At 40.8% G+C, this 17,817-nt stretch overlaps 2 protein-coding genes across 2 annotated transcripts in view; both read right to left on the reverse strand.

Moving 5' to 3' along the window:
* The window catches only part of LOC125540419 (uncharacterized), a 37,363-nt gene that overhangs the window by 16,628 nt on the left and 2,918 nt on the right, over positions 1 to 17,817 (reverse strand). The window lies entirely within an intron of this gene.
* LOC147987728 (uncharacterized) lies at positions 12,845 to 14,009 on the reverse strand. Its single transcript, XM_087545437.1, has one exon. It carries the CDS (start codon positions 13,876 to 13,878, stop codon positions 12,850 to 12,852), a length of 1,029 nt encoding a protein of 342 aa, XP_087401563.1. The 5' UTR covers positions 13,879 to 14,009; the 3' UTR covers positions 12,845 to 12,849.

Genomic DNA, 17,817 nt, shown 5'->3' on the forward strand with positions numbered 1-17,817 from the left:
GAAAGTTTCAATGGTAGTAGATACTGTGGCAGGTCGACACATGTCAATTACTATTATAATAATAAAAACTAACTTTAATAACGAGCGTCTCTTACAATTATAGAGTTGAACACATCGTATTTAGGAAGAGGTTGGACCAAAACATAGTTAATCAGCGTCATGATGCGCTCTCCTTGCGTCATCCAGGAGTAACTAAGAGCCTGTGACTGAGCATGAAACTGCAAGTCGAAATAATGTTTGCTTCCAACCCAGTTGGTGCCTGCGGTCCTCTCTACTTCAGCGCTCGCAAGGTTACGAACAACAAGGTTGAAACATTCGGGATGAAGTTTCTTATGAAAAAAAAGGGTGTCCTGGATCATTCGGAGGCTGATTTCGATCTGGTACGGCCGGGTGCTTTTTATCCATATTGAGCTGAAAAAAATCCACAACAACATATAGCAAAAGACATAAATGGTCCTCTTCTAGTTTAACTTTGTCTACATTAACCTATAAACCGAATTCATGTTTAGATTGCATGACATTGCACGAGGTCAGATTGTCCTCACCTAGATGTATCTACACGTATCAAATCTAGAATCTGAATTCATGGCGTTTGCATGACATTGCATGAGGTCACATTGTCCTCATCTACACGTATCTACACGTATCAAATCAACTAAAAAACGTATACATGTACCTATGAATGTTTTAGGATTGCCAGTCTAGCTATCTTTCCTTGATGTGTAGCAGAGTGTTCCAACATGTTTTGTATGTAGCAAAAGACAACTTACTTTAATGTATCTTGGTCTCGAATGCCCATGATAAAGTGAAATATGTATTCGAGTGCATCTTCCACGGCATGCATTGGTGGAGGCAGATGATCCATGGGCGCAGGCACATCCTCCTGGGGCCCGGGAACATCCTCCTGGGGCGCGGGCGCACCCTCTTGGGGTGCATGCGCAGCGTTCCCAATGATCGCCTCCATGTGATATAAAATTCGTTCTTGATCGGAAATTGCTGATGGGACATATGTGAACTTGGGTGGATGGTGAAATAGTAGGCAGATGGAGAATATCATTTTGTTACCGTGACATCTAATATATTGGAGAGTTGATATTGCCTTCCAAATGTTGAACGCCGTTTAATTAATGCCGTCATTCATTTCCTTGTAGAAATTATTATTAATTGTGGACGGATCTTATATATCTCCCAATATTAGATAATATCTTCCCATATCCATTATTTCAGCCCACTTCCTTTACATGTACAAGCATTATTTATTTATTAGGAAAATCATATCTCTAGATTTAATACAATCTTATTTTTCTATCCGAGACAAATGAAATATTTAATGTATGAACTCATATTAATGTATATACACCGAAGGATTGCAACGGAATGCATCTGCTAATAAATTAGAGAATATGTAAAAGATCCAAACTTGATAAAACAATTTAGTTTATTTATTTCCCAAATCCACGCACATTTTTTGATTATCTCTTTCCTGTTTGAAAAAGACACCTATTTTTTCGTCCTCTGAATCAGTTATTGGTGCCTCCTTTATTTTATTATTTTATTGTTATTTAACGTCATATGTAGGAATACATGGCTATTTTGTTTAGAGAAAGTTCATACATAGAACACAAATTATTTTCGATTATATTATATTTGATTGAAAAAGATGTGACTCCATTAGAGTAGCTTAATAATAATTTTCTTCTCCCCACATCAAATTATAAAACTGTTGGTCACGTATACTGTTTGTCGGAAAATGCTGGATAACGTGAGAACTTAAGATTAAAGGGAATGGAAGCAACGTGCCTTATAACCATCATGTTTTTTAGTTGGCTATTCCATAGCTGGCATGTGACAATTTCCGACCCTTGTAACGTATAGCAGAGCGTGTATGGATGGAGTTACACGATATATGATGTGAGGGATGACTGAAAACCTCATTTGCCGGCTGAACCTGCCATGGTCCGTTCCAAAATGCCTCCGGTTCACCGGGAGCAACAAACCTGCTCCTGACCGCACCGGTATTATAGTACAAAATATACATAGAAGCCAAATTATATAGATAGAACCAAAACAAGCAGACAACGTTGAAGCGAAGACGACGCTAGAGGGTGCCATCGAAGCATTTATTCCCTACATATATATAATCCAATACATTATTCATATTGCCAAAAGGATAAATCTGATATTTTATCCCTAACAAAGCTATATTGGCTTATTATATCTGCGACATTTGAATATGCATCAGTCCATATTCATTCGTCCAAAAACATCAAGGCCGCTGTAATTTCAGCTGGGATGTTTCCAGCTGCTTCATTGCCTTTGATCGTCAGCATCTGGACCAGCAAGTTCTTTCTGAGCTGTATTGCATCCTAGAAAACATAAAAAAATGAATTGTTATATATATGTAGGAAATAAATTGCTAAAGAATGAATTGCACAACAAACCTATGTGAGTGGAAGAACAAAAATTTATATTCAACAAATATATGGAAGAGAGAAACTTGTTATATATGCACCTACCGAAGTCCTGGAAATGTTATGCCCGAGAGTATCATCTTGGTGAGCCATCTCTTGTAGGAGTTTGAATCCAGAGTCCAGGCTGTGACAAAAAAACTCCATATGTTAGAACCTATACCAGTGAGGCTATAATGTGCATGACCAATTAAAACATTTACCGCGGGGCTGTAATATAGGTATGATCTTGTGGCCAATCCACGAGTTGGGGATTCAAACGAGGCCTCTCCTGTTGCAATACACTGCCAAATTCTTGCAGAACTATCAGGGCTTCCTTCTTAAGTTCCTTGTCATGAAAGTCCTCTGAGCCTAGGAATGACTCGTTAGAATGATCAATCAGGAGAGTCCTCCTATTTTCAATATTAATTGCAAGGAGGCCGTACGAGGAATCCACCAAATACAACGGCAATAGGTACTGCAATAAGTATACAAAGTTAATGGTGAACAGATAGTATACACACCAAATTTTAAAAGGAAAATCCTTACAATGGAAGGGGTCATGAGCACGTTGTATTTCAGCAAAGGCCGTACAATGACATTGTTAATCAACAAGTTGGTGCGTTCAGCTTGGCATAAGCTAGTCTGACTCAGCACCCGTGCTAGGCCATGGAATTGCAAATCAAACATATGCGTGGAGCCAACAAAGTATGTTCCTGCGTTCCTCTGTATCGCGTCGCTACTAAGCTTACGCACTGCAAGATCGAAGCAGCTCGGATTGATCCATGTATCACCTCGCATGGTGTCTTGGATAGTCCGTAGACTTAACTCGATCATGAATGGACGAGGGCTCCTTATCCATATTGTGCTGCAAATAAACCGGCATGATAAAATCAGGGTATCATAAAAATATTGTACTTCAATATGTGGGCAAACAATACTTAGTATTCATAACTCTAGAAAGGTCTGAAATGTATGTACCTAAAAATTGGAGTTGTCATGTCATTTGAGGAAAATAAATACTATTTCATAAGATAACCAAATCTATTATGATATGTTCGGTTGCAACTTATTCCTATTACAGATATGATAAAAACTATAAATGGTACATGTATCATGCACCAGGACCCGTTGCAATATACTACAGTTCATTGAAAATTTGTAGTTTAAAATAACGTGCTGTGGATGGTACTAACATGGCGTAATGTAAAAGGATAATATTAGCGCATGAACAGATTTTTGCAGATCTTAAGAACCGTATGGACTTAGAAACGATCGCATGATCCTAACCAGTGCATCCATGCAACAACTTATGAGCGTGACCAACTCATCGACGTGGGTTATGTGGAAGAACAAATTTTTACTCGGGTTCAAAATAAGATGGCGATAATGCATAATATAATGGTACTGATCTGCAGCTAATAATTGCAAATAAATTATAGATAGAGTTTAGGGCTGCCAGAACAAACTCTAACTGCTCCTCGACTGAGGAAAGCATGACGTAGTTGTATATGTACTCGACTGCGTCATTCACTCCATCAAAAATCGGCATTGCAGCCATTGGCACGGGCAGAAAGTCATCTTAGCACCAAGACGAGCGAGCGAGGGGGCAGTGGACAACGGTGGACTCACAGCCGGACCATATATATGAGTATATATGAGTGTCCGGCACCAGGTCGGTGACGCATTAGCATGTTGTATGGATTGGAAGGTGCCCTTTATTATTCCATCCGTGCACGTTTCCATTATAGATCCTTGGTAATAAAAGGACAAGCATATATTTTTCTTCCAAACTCCACTGGGCAAATAAATATACGCCGGATTATATATCTATTATATATGTCTCTCTTTCCCGATCGGAAGAAGCCTAATATAACTTTCCTTATAAACATATCCGATTAAGGGAATATTAATGGCCACACTGGGAAACCCATTGAACGTATGGTAGGCCGGACCGGGAGATTGGACAATATAACATTTTGGAAGGAAATGACTTTAATGATAATTATAATTCTAATTGACATATCCTCGCCGGGAGGAATCATGGGCATGTACTCGGAAGGTGGCCCATATCCTTCCGTAATGGCAATATTCCATAACAAAAACTATAGGAAAACATGGTATAAAATTATTTTCGTTGCATGCTCCACCTGGCAAATGTATCAACGCCGGATTATATATTTCCTAATTTATGACTCCTTTCCAAACTTTGCCTCCAGATATATAAAAAGAAACAATTAGTTTATTTCCCAAATATACGTCAAACACGGGCGTCCGAGAAATATAAAGAAACACAAAGTTTTTCTTCTTATATTTTTGTCCTCCTCACCACGATCAAAGAGCCCGCGTCACTTGAAGAACTATTGTTTCCGTGTGTAGAAAAAAACACAACGCATGGGCATATGGCAGTCCTTGATTCCATGTACAAAATTAATTATATTATCTTTGGTATGTCATAATGCATGATAGCATGCGATAGCATCTGTCAAGGTAAACATATTTTTCTTTTTGCGCTGCACTGTATATTAACAAATTTGAACCTAGACTGAAAGAGATTCGTACGTGTAGCTCAAATGAGAGTAGACAGGCTACCATTTGAAGTCCATTATGGACAGTTTGGTCATCAAATATATATTAGTCAAATATATAGTTCAGAACTTCACATTATATGGCTCTGAAATATGACGACACTGTTAGATAGATTTTTTTTATTGAATATCACATATTATTAAACCTCCAAGACATAATCGAACACTTCATAATGTGACAATTGGCAACAAAATGTTGCATGCAAAGCGTTCATACATTTTTATATCTAAGACAAATTGTGCACTTGTGTACAAATATAATTCTAGCCTCCATTGTTCCTAGCTTGAACAACACCATTGACGTACGCACGTGTTTCATCAAGTGTCATGAGGCTGGCTTCATGGATATCTACGACAAAAATCAGTGTTATATAGTAGTGACATAGTAGTACATAAAAAATACATTGACAACAAATTTAAAATAGAACGCAACCCCTACCTTGTAGATAATGATGATCATCATTAATGTTAGGAGAGAAGAAGAATGTGCTCTCCCTCATAGTTTGAAAGCATCGCTGCCTTCGATTTACCTGAATGTAAGTAACAACAAGCTTCTCGAACAGCTTGCCAGTGCATTGCAAGTGGCAGAAGTGTCGCCCAACGTGCTCTTCACGTACACGTAAGAAAATTATCTGCCGTCTACAGACAAATACAAATGTTAGTCTATCATTGCAACAATAAAATTACAAAAAAAAGCATATGAAAATCTCAAATCATAAATGGCGCTTACTGAAAGTTCATGAGGCCAATCTCGAGTGAAGGGACGCGGCGTTCATATATTGAATCCCACTTATATTCTATCTGACCAACGTAGGCAAGGATAGCAACCACATCTGCAAATTTGAAATTGCAAATTTGAAATAACAATGAGGCACTGAGTTGTACGGATTAATATGCAAGAACAAATATAAAGATGATGCACCAGTGATGGTTTTGTCCCGTAGCTCAAATATTTCTCCAAACTGTGGGAAGCACGGTGGGAAAATTGTCGGCGTTATTTGCTGTGCCGACATCCTAACCTCAGTCGTAGCAGTTAGTGTGGTGACAAAGTCCATGGCTAGGTACCAGAAATGTCCATCTGGCAAATCTGTGGGGTTGAACCCGACGCGATTGAAATCATAGGTCCTACCGGTTTGTAGTATGCTGTTGAAACGGATTGCCTGCCTGTTGTACGCAATCGCTTCCAACTTTGTTCCCTAATATATATTTATGAATCATAACAACTATGAGCAAAAAAATACATGTTTATCAATATTGTATTTTGAAAATGCGGGCTATCAAGTAGATGATTAATGCCTTACCAGCCGATCAAGTAGTATGAACTGAAGGTACAAGTTTCCCATGGCATTCTCTTTGATGTGAGCCTTCCACATGACCCTAGCTTGAATAATCCAGCAATTCTGATATATGTGCTCCATTTGGACGCGATGAAAATTCAAGTTCCTGTGCGTAGAATAAAAACAAAAGGATGAGGTAAAATTATTTTGCAAGGGGAGGATAAAAATAACCAAACAACGAACATAACATTCTAGTGGCCAAACAATGGTGATTATTTCAATAAAATAACACATTATCTAGTGATGGCAACTATACGTACAAAAAGATTATTCTATCTTGCCTGTTAATCGGAGGGGTGATGGGTTGACTGATGACAGGAACTGGCGGCGACGCCATCACCCTCTTAGAGGTGAACGATCCGTATGAGATTACCATTGTAGTCGTGGAGGCGATGACTTCTCCTCTACATAAAGATGGTGATAAATATGGTGCAGCGGGGCTTTTTTTATATAAGCATAGGGCGGCGGGAAAACGAAATAGTGATGAAAATTTGTTTTTGGCTGGCTACGCCCCCGTGGGTGACATATCTATATTAAGATATTTAATATTTGGCAGCCTATTAAAAATTGTCTATTAAACAAGGAAACAGACATCTCAAAATCGGGCCATGATCCTTCGTAATGATTCATATTATATTTCATTAATGCAAATTTGTGATTTATGATCACTTGCCTATGAAAACGTATCTGATTTTTCAGTTGCCTATGAAAAATTAATTTTCTTCTATATGAATATTTCTTAACCTTTATGATAATCACATTAATTTATTTATTGTTTTCCCTTCTATTATGTTATTTTCCATTACCTTGATGATATCTTTAATTATGTTATAGGTTATTGCCCGTGCGTAGCTACGGGACAAATGTTAATTTTAGTATTTTCAAATAAATCATGTATAACACAATAAATTTACGATCCTAATGTATATCCAAAAATATTATTGGACTACAAATATTTCTGTCAAACAAAGATTTGCAAAAGATCATATTGTTTGTTCTTTTTCATCATAACAATATGTACAACACACATACGTACAAATGATAAACATAATTTTGTCTATCTATGTCAATGCATTAGCAGCAACGGTATTAGACAGATGCCACTCTCTGTCCATGCATTAGCAGAAGCAGCACATGAGCGACATCATTCGGTCAAAAAAATGGCTCATCTCTCGCTCTCTCTCCCGAAAGGAGCAGCAGAAGCCAGCAAGCCCATGGACTCGCCTTCCTCCATCCGTCCCTCTATTCTCTCCCTACAACTCGAAACGAACTGATCCCCTCCAGCAGCGGCCGATGCCACCATCCTTCTAGCAGCTCCAGGTATCCAGCCTCGGCGGCCACGCAAACGCGCGGATGTAGGCAATATGATCATGGTCATGCCGTGTCAAACGATGTAGGCATAAGCAGAGTACATGACATTAAACAAATTAGTACAAAAATGTGTTCCACGCTGTAGAATTCAGACAAAGAAAATCAGTGAAAGGATAAAAACTTATATCATACAGGGTTTGTTTCATCCTCAAATCTTATTGTATATCGTACTTCTTCTCCAAGTTCCACACCAACTTCTTCAGCTACTCTAGATGCAAGCGTCTGTTCAAATTATTAAAATGGGTTGAAAAGGTAAGTGAGAGCAGAGGATATGCATCTACAAAGGTAGCCTAAGAGCAGGAAACAAATTCAAACATTTTCAGCTACCATCTTCTAAGCAGTACAGTTATGGTTCAATCAGCTGACTGCTCCGTATAGGATGTTAGAAATCACTGCCGGAGCACATGAATAATTTTGCAGGCTGAAGTCTCCTGTTACAGACACACTTTTGGACACTATGGCCACTACCACATGGCAACCCTGTCACAAACGGGTAGGTCACAAAGGGGAAGCTGGATAAATCTCCGTGGCTGAGGCCAGAGAAAGTCCTCCAAGCTTATCTTTTAGGAGTTATCAATCTCTAATAATTTATTTATTTGATTCTTGTTGCCCGGGTTTGAATCATGTTGCACCAGAAAATCCATAAGTAATATAGAAGCTTGCTCTAGATAATTAGCTAAGAGCCTTAGTCGCCATGCTAGTTGCTACGGACGTACCCAAAAGAATATAATCTGGTGCATGCTATGATCAGAAGGTAAATAGAGAAACCTAGTATTAAATGGCATCTAGAAAAGGATACACATTTTGATGAACATTTAAACAGTTGATACCTGCACAGACAAACGTCTTGGCTGGGTGCAACCTTTAAGTCGACGACCCTCAGCCCAACCAGCATCATTAAAATACTACAGAACGATGCTTCCTCTCTGAACCAATACTCGCCAGGTCCTAGATTAATGCAGCCTTCTACAATTTTTTATGTTAGAACTCTTTCAGATCGGCATTAAACTCATGAAGGTACATGAGCCAACGCAAGAAATTAAAATGAAACTTGAGCTGAACTGATAAATAATTAGTTTAGATACGTGAAAGTACAGATAATAAATCTTTTTTCCAAAATACTGCACACTTCAGCGATCAGACACGTGCATTGTCACATTCTCCAGAGTAGCACGTCCATTTGAACATATTTGCAAGTACGCAGGCTACCATTTTATTGTTTATTAGATGTACATATGCAAAATATATCTTGAAAAGCTACACAAACTTCCCTTCTGCGTGTGTTGGTCTTATAATTCAGACAAATCATAGTCCTGTACTTCTGACATATCAGAATAATACAGGGCTAATAAGGACGCCAATAAATTTACATTCAATCATACTATCAAAATACCAAAATAATAACAATGGATATGATCACTTGCCGTAACACAAAAGTTTCATTGCATGTTCCATGTATTTTTCAAGCCAATCATTATATCTGAATCACATATCACACATGAAATACTACGGTGGGTGACATGTACACTGCCAGAAACATTGCGATAGTAGAAAATATATAACAGCGATGATGGTGCCAACATGACGGCTGATTATTGAAATGCATTTAGTAGCTCAACTAAATGGAGTATACATCCAACTATCAAAATACCAAATAAAAAGGATATATGTAAAAAACGAATTACAATAAATCTTGACCATCACAAGAGTAAATGTTGCGTCATTACATAACCTGCCGGTCTATTAAGACCGGACTTCAGCCTGTAAGGACTTCCTTGTAGACGATGTTCTTCATCGAGGTCAGTAAGGACACGGTCGAACTTTTTCGCTTCTCTGGATTGTCCTTTTGCTTGTTGGACTTCTCCTTCGGCTTCTCCTTCTGAATGAGTATCTTTATGTTTCTCTTTGCGGTGGCTCGAGACAAAGCAACATAGAGCTGACCATGAGAGAACACGGGATTGGGTAGGTAGACACCAACAATCGGGATTGTCTGCCCTTGAGACTTGTTAATGGTCATAGCAAAGCTAAGCCTTATAGGAAATTGCTTCCTCTTAAACTTGAACGGAAACATGTCATTTTTAGATGGGCAGAGAGGTATTCGAGGAAGGAAGACCCTCCTGCCAGCGTGTTGTCCAATCACGATTTCGGCATCAATGGTGTTCCTCTCAAAACCTCTAACAACAAGCCTACTGCCATTACACAATCCATTTGCTGGATCAATGTTCCTTAGAAGTATGACAGGGCAGTTCAGCTTTAGCTTGAGTGCATGCGGAGGAAGACCGTTAGGAGTCAATCCATTCAGAAATTCCTGAGCGTAGTAGCCATATGGGTCGTCCTCCGCACTGTCAAAGCTATGGTATATTACTTCATCTCCCTGAAAACGCTCTATCATGCGTATGTTTATCTTGTCGACATTGTCGTTTGTCGTGGAAAGGATTGCTCGAGATGTCATGTAATTTGAATCAGACATGTTGTCATCTAGACTCGGAAACACATGGTGAATAAGCTTCTCCAGGTCGTCAGCCTCGCCTGTAGACGGCAGACAAATGTCTTCAGGGAGTAGTATGTTGCCTTGATCGTCGACTTCCTCAGTGCCATTGCCGACCCTTAGCAAGTAATTTGCAAACCACGTGTCATTATGAGCCCTCATGTTGGTGATGAGCCGAAGCTGCCGCATACCCTTCCATAGATGAGAACTTCGTAGGGTTGCATCAATTATCTGGCCCCGCGACCCCCTTCTGACGACCGGAAGCACCTGCCTAAAGTCCCCGCCAAAAACAACAGTCTTTCCTCCAAAGGGTCGGTCGCGTATTCCCATGATGTCGCGCATGCTATTATCCAATGCCTCGACCGCTTGTCGTTTCGTCATGCTGGCCTCGTCCCATATTATCAATGAGGCCATCCTAAGCAACTTGGCGGTCCCACTCTGCTTCGTGAAGCTGCACGAGGCTCCATCATCGCAACTCAATGGGATCTTGAACCTCGAGTGGGCAGTCCTGCCGCCAGGCATGATAGAAGCGGCGACGCCCGACGTCGCGGTAGCGATACCAATCTTGCCATCGCTCCTCACCTTGGCAAGAATCGCCCTGTATAGAAAGGTCTTCCCTGTACCTCCAGGGCCATCAACAAAGAATACACCCCCATCACCGCGTTCAACAGTCGCTAGTATCTCGTCGTATGCGGCCCTCTGCTCCAAGTTCAGGGAAGATGCCAAATTAGTGTCATGCACGTCAAACTCAACGGTTGATTCCTCGATGACCTCTCTTGCCTCACCCTCGGTTGGGTCAAACGCATCATCTATGCTTGGAAGAGCGAAATCAACAATGTCTTTACCCATGGATTGCAACATACCCCTAATGTCAAGCAACACCATCTGCTCCACCTCGATAGGGGACGTGCGTGATCGACGATAGTCATCTGACATAGGATCGAGGTGCCTATGCCATAAACCACGGACGTCGCCTGGCTCGCAGTGCACCAAGATGGTTGCGAAGAGCCTCCTAAGAGAACATGGCATCGCCCACTGCTCAGCCTCAGTAAGACAGTCGTCTAGCGTGTTGTCTGCCTCGATGATTCCCAACCTTTCAGCAGCCTCTCTAAAGCTCCCACATAGAACGCCATCCACGGTGAGCAAGTCGTCGAAGGATGTTTTGCCCGTAACATGGTTTAGCAACACACGCAGGTAGTATCGGTCACCCTCGGCAGGATTGGCAGACACGATGCGACCTATTTGAAAACGCTCAACGCGCGGCTTCCAAAACTTCTTTTTCTTCTGCCACGTGAAGGTTCCGGGAAAATCCTTGTACAATATATGCCTAGCCCGAGGGTGTTCCTGGTTAGCCTTGAAATACTCCGTTAACATGGATTTTGAATTATTTTCAGATGCGACAACATTATTCAAGTCAGCCTGCGCATTGAATGCGACCCTGTGCATATTCGGGAGATGAAGAGGCAACTGCAAGACAGGCGGGTAATTGGCGCAAAGTGGAAAGCCAAATATCCTCCACATAGCCTCCGGAGGGGTGATCCACCTTGCATCAATGTATCTCTTGATCTCATCAATGTTACCATCGGCGTTGGGCTGGTCGATGCTGAAAGAAGCCTTATCATGGCCCTTGTAAATGTACTTATAAAGATATTTGACGGCCTTTATGCTGGAGCAGACCTCAACGTTGATGTGGCAATTGAACATCCGCAGAAGGTATGGGTTATATGGCACAACCCATCTGTTGTCCAACATCTTCCCTCGGACCTTAGCACGCCTTCCATCATCTCTACGCCGATAAATTGGGTACGAGTCCTTCCCTTGTGATGTGTTTTCATTGAACGGACGTGGGTATCTGCATTTGCATCCGTTTTCTTGCATGCAAACATTCTTCGGGTTGAGAGCACCGCACGGTCCGTGCATCATATGTTTTACCACCATAGCATACAATTCCGGATACTTATGCTTGTCTGGGAGCTCTGCAGAAATGAGTCGGTCATACTGCTCCGGGACGATAAGCTTATATTTAGAGTCCATGATCAACAAAAAATGTGCATGGGGGAGGCCCCTTTTTTGGAACTCGACTACGTATACATATGCGACAACCACACCCAGGATGTGCTTCTTGAACAACATGTCCTTCATAGCCTCTAGCTTGCCGTAGAACACGCGAGCCACAATATCAGGTCGGTCTTGTGCCGTCTGACCAGGCAGCAACTCATTCGTTATCTCTTCCCATTTAGGATTGCAAGTCATCGTCAAGAAGATGTCAGGCTTCCCGTATGTATGAACAATTGCCATGGCATCCATATGCCTCTTCTTCATGTCGCGGTCGCCACCAGGGTATGTTCCAGGGAGCACTATTCTTACCCCAACAGCGCTTGCTCGGGTCTCCCCCGATGTTATTGCATCAACAACTCCTTTATACAAGTCGGCACGAATCTGCGTCTGGTTTTTCCTGTACCACCTCAACCGACAACTTTCAATCTTGACGTACATGTCGACCGCCCATTGCTGCAAGAGGCGTGCTCCATAGAGTATGGCATTGAAGATTCCAGGCCGTGTCTGCAGCATGTAACAGTAGTAGTCTCTGACAGAGACGCACAACCTGTTGTTGCCCTCTACACATGATTAAGTACAATCAAAATGAGGATATATTCGAGAAATAAGACATTATTTGTAGCAAAATGGGACGCAGACGGCATACCTGCATCCTCATCATCATCATGGACCAGTTGAGGATGTAGTACAACCTCATCCGGAACATTACGTTTAAGTAGCTTTGGATGCCAACCTAGCTCCCCCCTTGGATAGAATAGGGGATAAGACAACGGGTCATATGCTCCGGAGGTCACACGTATACTGTGCCTTTCGTTGTTGTTACCACAAAGTGTTATCCTCCTGTCAAATCTTTTTGCTAGGTCGTTGCCCTCAACCCAAATTGCAGCGACCTCAGATGACAACGGTCTATTATATCTTCTTTGGTCAAGCCTCTTGTCGGTGTTTAGGTCTATCCTATAATCGTCAAGGTTGTCCTTGTGTGCACCCAAACTCCTAAATTGCTGAGAGTACGGGTTTTCTTTGAGTATGTCTACTAACTTCTTCACGACATCCTGGTCTAATTGCTTGGTGGCCACCTTACGATGAGTTATGGTTGGGTCGTCATCATAGAAGTACAACTGCAGATGTTCTGGACGGGAGCTAGGCCCGAACGAATGTACATTGTGGTAGATGGAGCCATGGGCACGGAATGTGTACACCCCAGACTTCATGTTTGTGTAGTTCTCATCAAGGCTGACGCCAAGGGTTGTGAAGGCGAAATGCCCGTTGAAGAACCGTATGTTCTCCCGAAAATGTCTACAATCTGCATCCATGCTTGACCATAGCCTCATCAGCTCTGGGATTGGTTCCGGTTGTTTAAGTTCGATTTGGCCATTGCGACAGCAGAACCCGTCGGTCTCAGACACAAACTTTTTGGCCTTGCAGTGTTTGCAGTTTGCGTCGAGCTTCAGGATGTGAGTGGTGTCTGGGATGTTTGTGTAAACAAATTCTAATGGATCAACCTCGCTAGGTATAGCAAACGACATGCTTTCTTCCTCGTCAGCATCCATGTTATCATCATCGGACCCTACGTGCATTTGTTGAAACATAACGTTCAAAATAATAATTACATAAAAAATTTAACTACAATATAGCTGCACGCCGTCGTACTTCATATCTGTTCATACCTTCGTTGCGGAACATGTAGTACTCCTCATCCATCAATTCGGCTGCTGTCGGCTCATCGCCCATGATGCCGCTTTGAAAAAATTCGATGTCCTCTGGACATTCGTCATTGCGAATGTGTCATTGCGAATGTCACCATAGATAAAATCATGTTAGAAGATGGTTGATGATAATGACAACACGAAATTGACAGTAGCAACTTCATACCTTCGATACCATCAATGTAATTCGTCTTGTTCATCGGAGGGTCGCCATCAGATGTATCATCTTCGGCCACCCGAGAGACGGCTGATGCACGACAGATTAAAGTGGGACATTCAGAGGTTGAGTTTGCTAGGTCTGGACGTGGGAGCGCGATGGATTCGTTGCATGGGGTGTTTTTTCTTCTGGCATAATTGGCCTTCCTCCGAGCACTTGACTCCCCCTTCTCAATCACTGACATGCTTTTGCGACGTTGCATTCGCTTCTCTCGTACTTTTTCATTCACTGTTTCTCTGACATCAACGGATACATCTTCCTTATTCCGTTGATAATCTGCACGCCTCTGTGTGTTTATTTGCTCCCTTTGCTCGTTTGTTAAATTTCTTTTCCGCTCATTATCACGTTGCCTCCTAGCTAGATCATTGTCATGAGTGACAACAGACGCGTCTAATGTTGAATAGGGAAATATTGCTGCGTCACCCTCGAATTCAATATAGCTGGAGCTATTAGGGTTGTCTGGTTTCATGTTGATTTGAAAACATAGTTAAAACCAATATTATTTTAGACGTCTTTAGGAAAAAAACCATGATGTTGTATTAATATGCTGCAATAAACTGTAGGCGAATAGCATGATTTTGGCTAAAAGAACATTTACATATGAACATTACAAGAAGATATCTAATTCATGATGAAAATATAGATCATGTTTTACCTGATAACGAAAGTGGACGTAGGTTTTCATCATGGATAAGCTTATCCTTTCTCCTCCTAGCTAGATCATTGTCATGAGTGACAACAGACGCGTCTAATGTTGAATGGGGAATTATTGCTGCGTCACCCTCGAATTCAATATAGCTGGAGCTATTAGGGTTGGCTGGTTTCGTGTTGATTTGAAAACATAGTTAGAACCAATATTATTTAAGACGTCTTTACCAAAAAAAACCATGATGGTGCATTAATATGCCGCAATAAAATGTAGGCCAAGAGCATGATGGTGGCTAAAAGAACATTTACCTATGAACATTACAAGAAGATATGTAATTCATGGTGAAAATATAGATCATGTTTTACCTGATAACGAAAGTGGACGTAGGTTTTCATCATGGATAAGCTTATCCTTTCTCCTCTTGTAAGCAGCTCTCCGCAGTGCGTTTCTACGATCTCTCTTGAGTTCTTCGTCGGTTTTTTGCTTTGTTTCTAGTGTGTCATTGAAGATCACATCTGATGTCGATCAGGACATTAGACAATAAATCATAACAATGACAGCATGAAATCGGATCAACCGAATGGAGTACGCACAAATGGATTACCTTGTACTTCTTTGTCATTATTGAGACCAGATGTGACTGTAGTAGTAGCATGAAATGTTGTCGCATCAACCGAAAATGATGTATAGTTGGAGCTAGTTGGGTTGTCTGGTTAAACAAATCGGATCAACAAATCGGTTAAACAATCGTTAATACATGAAGTCGGGTACTAAATATAATGGTAAAAACCGTTAGAGGTTACCAGATAAATTAATAATATGCTGCAATAAACTGTACGCGAATAGCATGATTTTGGCTAAAAGAACATTACATATGAACATTACAAGAAGATATCTAATTCATGATGAAAATATAGATCATGTTTTACCTGATAACGAAAGTGGACGTAGGTTTTCATCATGGATAAGCTTATCCTTTCTCCTCCTAGCTAGATCATTGTCATGAGTGACAACAGACACGTCTAATGTTGAATGGGGAATTATTGCTGCGTCACCCTCGAATTCAATATAGCTGGAGCTATTAGGGTTGGCTGGTTTCGTGTTGATTTGAAAACATAGTTAGAACCAATATTATTTAAGACGTCTTTACCAAAAAAAACCATGATGGTGCATTAATATGCCGCAATAAAATGTAGGCCAAGAGCATGATGGTGGCTAAAAGAACATTTACCTATGAACATTACAAGAAGATATGTAATTCATGGTGAAAATATAGATCATGTTTTACCTGATAACGAAAGTGGACGTAGGTTTTCATCATGGATAAGCTTATCCTTTCTCCTCTTGTAAGCAGCTCTCCGCAGTGCGTTTCTACGATCTCTCTTGAGTTCTTCGTCGGTTTTTTGCTTTGTTTCTAGTGTGTCATTGAAGATCACATCTGATGTCGATCAGGACATTAGACAATAAATCATAACAATGACAGCATGAAATCGGATCAACCGAATGGAGTACGCACAAATGGATTACCTTGTACTTCTTTGTCATCATTGAGACCAGATGTGACTGTAGTAGTAGCATGAAATGTTGTCGCATCAACCGAAAATGATGTATAGTTGGAGCTAGTTGGGTTGTCTGGTTAAACAAATCGGATCAACAAATCGGTTAAACAATCGTTAAGACATGAAGTCGGGTACTGACTATAATGGTAAAAACCGTTAGAGGTTACCAGATAAATTAATAGCATGTGCATGTTGATCTTGCAGATTCCGATCTTTTCTCTGCCGATATGCAGCTCTCCTCAAGGCATTTTTACGATCTCTTTTGCGTTCTTCTTCTGTTACTTGCGTATTTTCTGTGGTATCATTCAAGTCATCTACTGATGTCTTCCATGTCATTATCTCAAAAACGAAAGGTAAAAACAACATGACAGCAAACGAGTATGGAAATAGCTCAATCATTTTACCTTCTATATTTTTATCTGCAATTACATCCGACGTGCTCGTAGCTTTAGGTGGATATGTTGATTCATTATGCAAGATTGATGTATCAACCGAGCTTGCAGGGTCATCTGATATAAAATGTTAGGTTACTACTTATTAAAATGGCTGAACCATGAATGCTAGGATGTAACATAAAATAATATTACTTGAATTACAAAGGGGACGAAGATCATCTTTCCGGTGCTTATCATCTCGCGTGGGTTTGATTGGCTGCCCCAAAATATGATCTGCCCCAACATTAGTTCCTATTGTAATCCAGCACAGGCGTTCAGAAAGCAAAGATAAGTTAAACATAATCACAAACAGTATGATTATCAAATACACACATATAACTAACGACATTGTACCAGGGATCACATATGAAGGTTGTTGAACATTTGTGATATCACATAGAGTACGGCGGTGAACAATCGTCCCATCGTCTGTCTGGTTTATAAAACCATCTGCCTTCTTAGTGCGATAAGATGCCCGCCTCCACGCGTTGATAAGATCCCTATTGTCTACCACTGTTACAACATGGATGACAGTTAGAGAACAACAAAGGTACGTACAAATCAATTAGATATATGTTGATGCAAAATCTATGAAACCAACACGGGGAACATCTATGAAGTCAGGTTACCATAACGATTAAGTTGCATACTATAGGTATTCAGAAAACACCAAGATTAGTGAGCACAATCACGCTTAAATACTTACCAGACTTTGTAAGGGATGGCTGATAATCTTTTTGTAATCTGACCATATCCTCCTCTTTTTTCTTCCGATAAGATTCACGCCTCTGTGTGTTGAACTGGTCCCTTGTTTCGCCAACTATTTGATTCTCTTCATTAAATATGCATACTGTTGCATGCTGCTCGCAAGTTTTGTCATCTGCATTACGTTAAGCGTAAAAACCACAAAGCCCATTAAGCTCATCTGGGAACATGGACTTAACCTCTCTGATCCCCTACCGA

Source organism: Triticum urartu, chromosome 2A (genome assembly GCF_056163025.1).
Source record: "Triticum urartu cultivar PI428250 chromosome 2A, HENAU_Tu73, whole genome shotgun sequence".
In the NCBI taxonomy this organism is placed as follows: domain Eukaryota; kingdom Viridiplantae; phylum Streptophyta; class Magnoliopsida; order Poales; family Poaceae; genus Triticum; species Triticum urartu.

Bases quoted from the DNA above. Each gene is read 5' to 3' on its own strand.
- LOC147987728 (XM_087545437.1), bottom strand. From the start codon at position 13,878: ATGTTTCAACAAATGCACGTAGGGTCCGATGATGATAACATGGATGCT.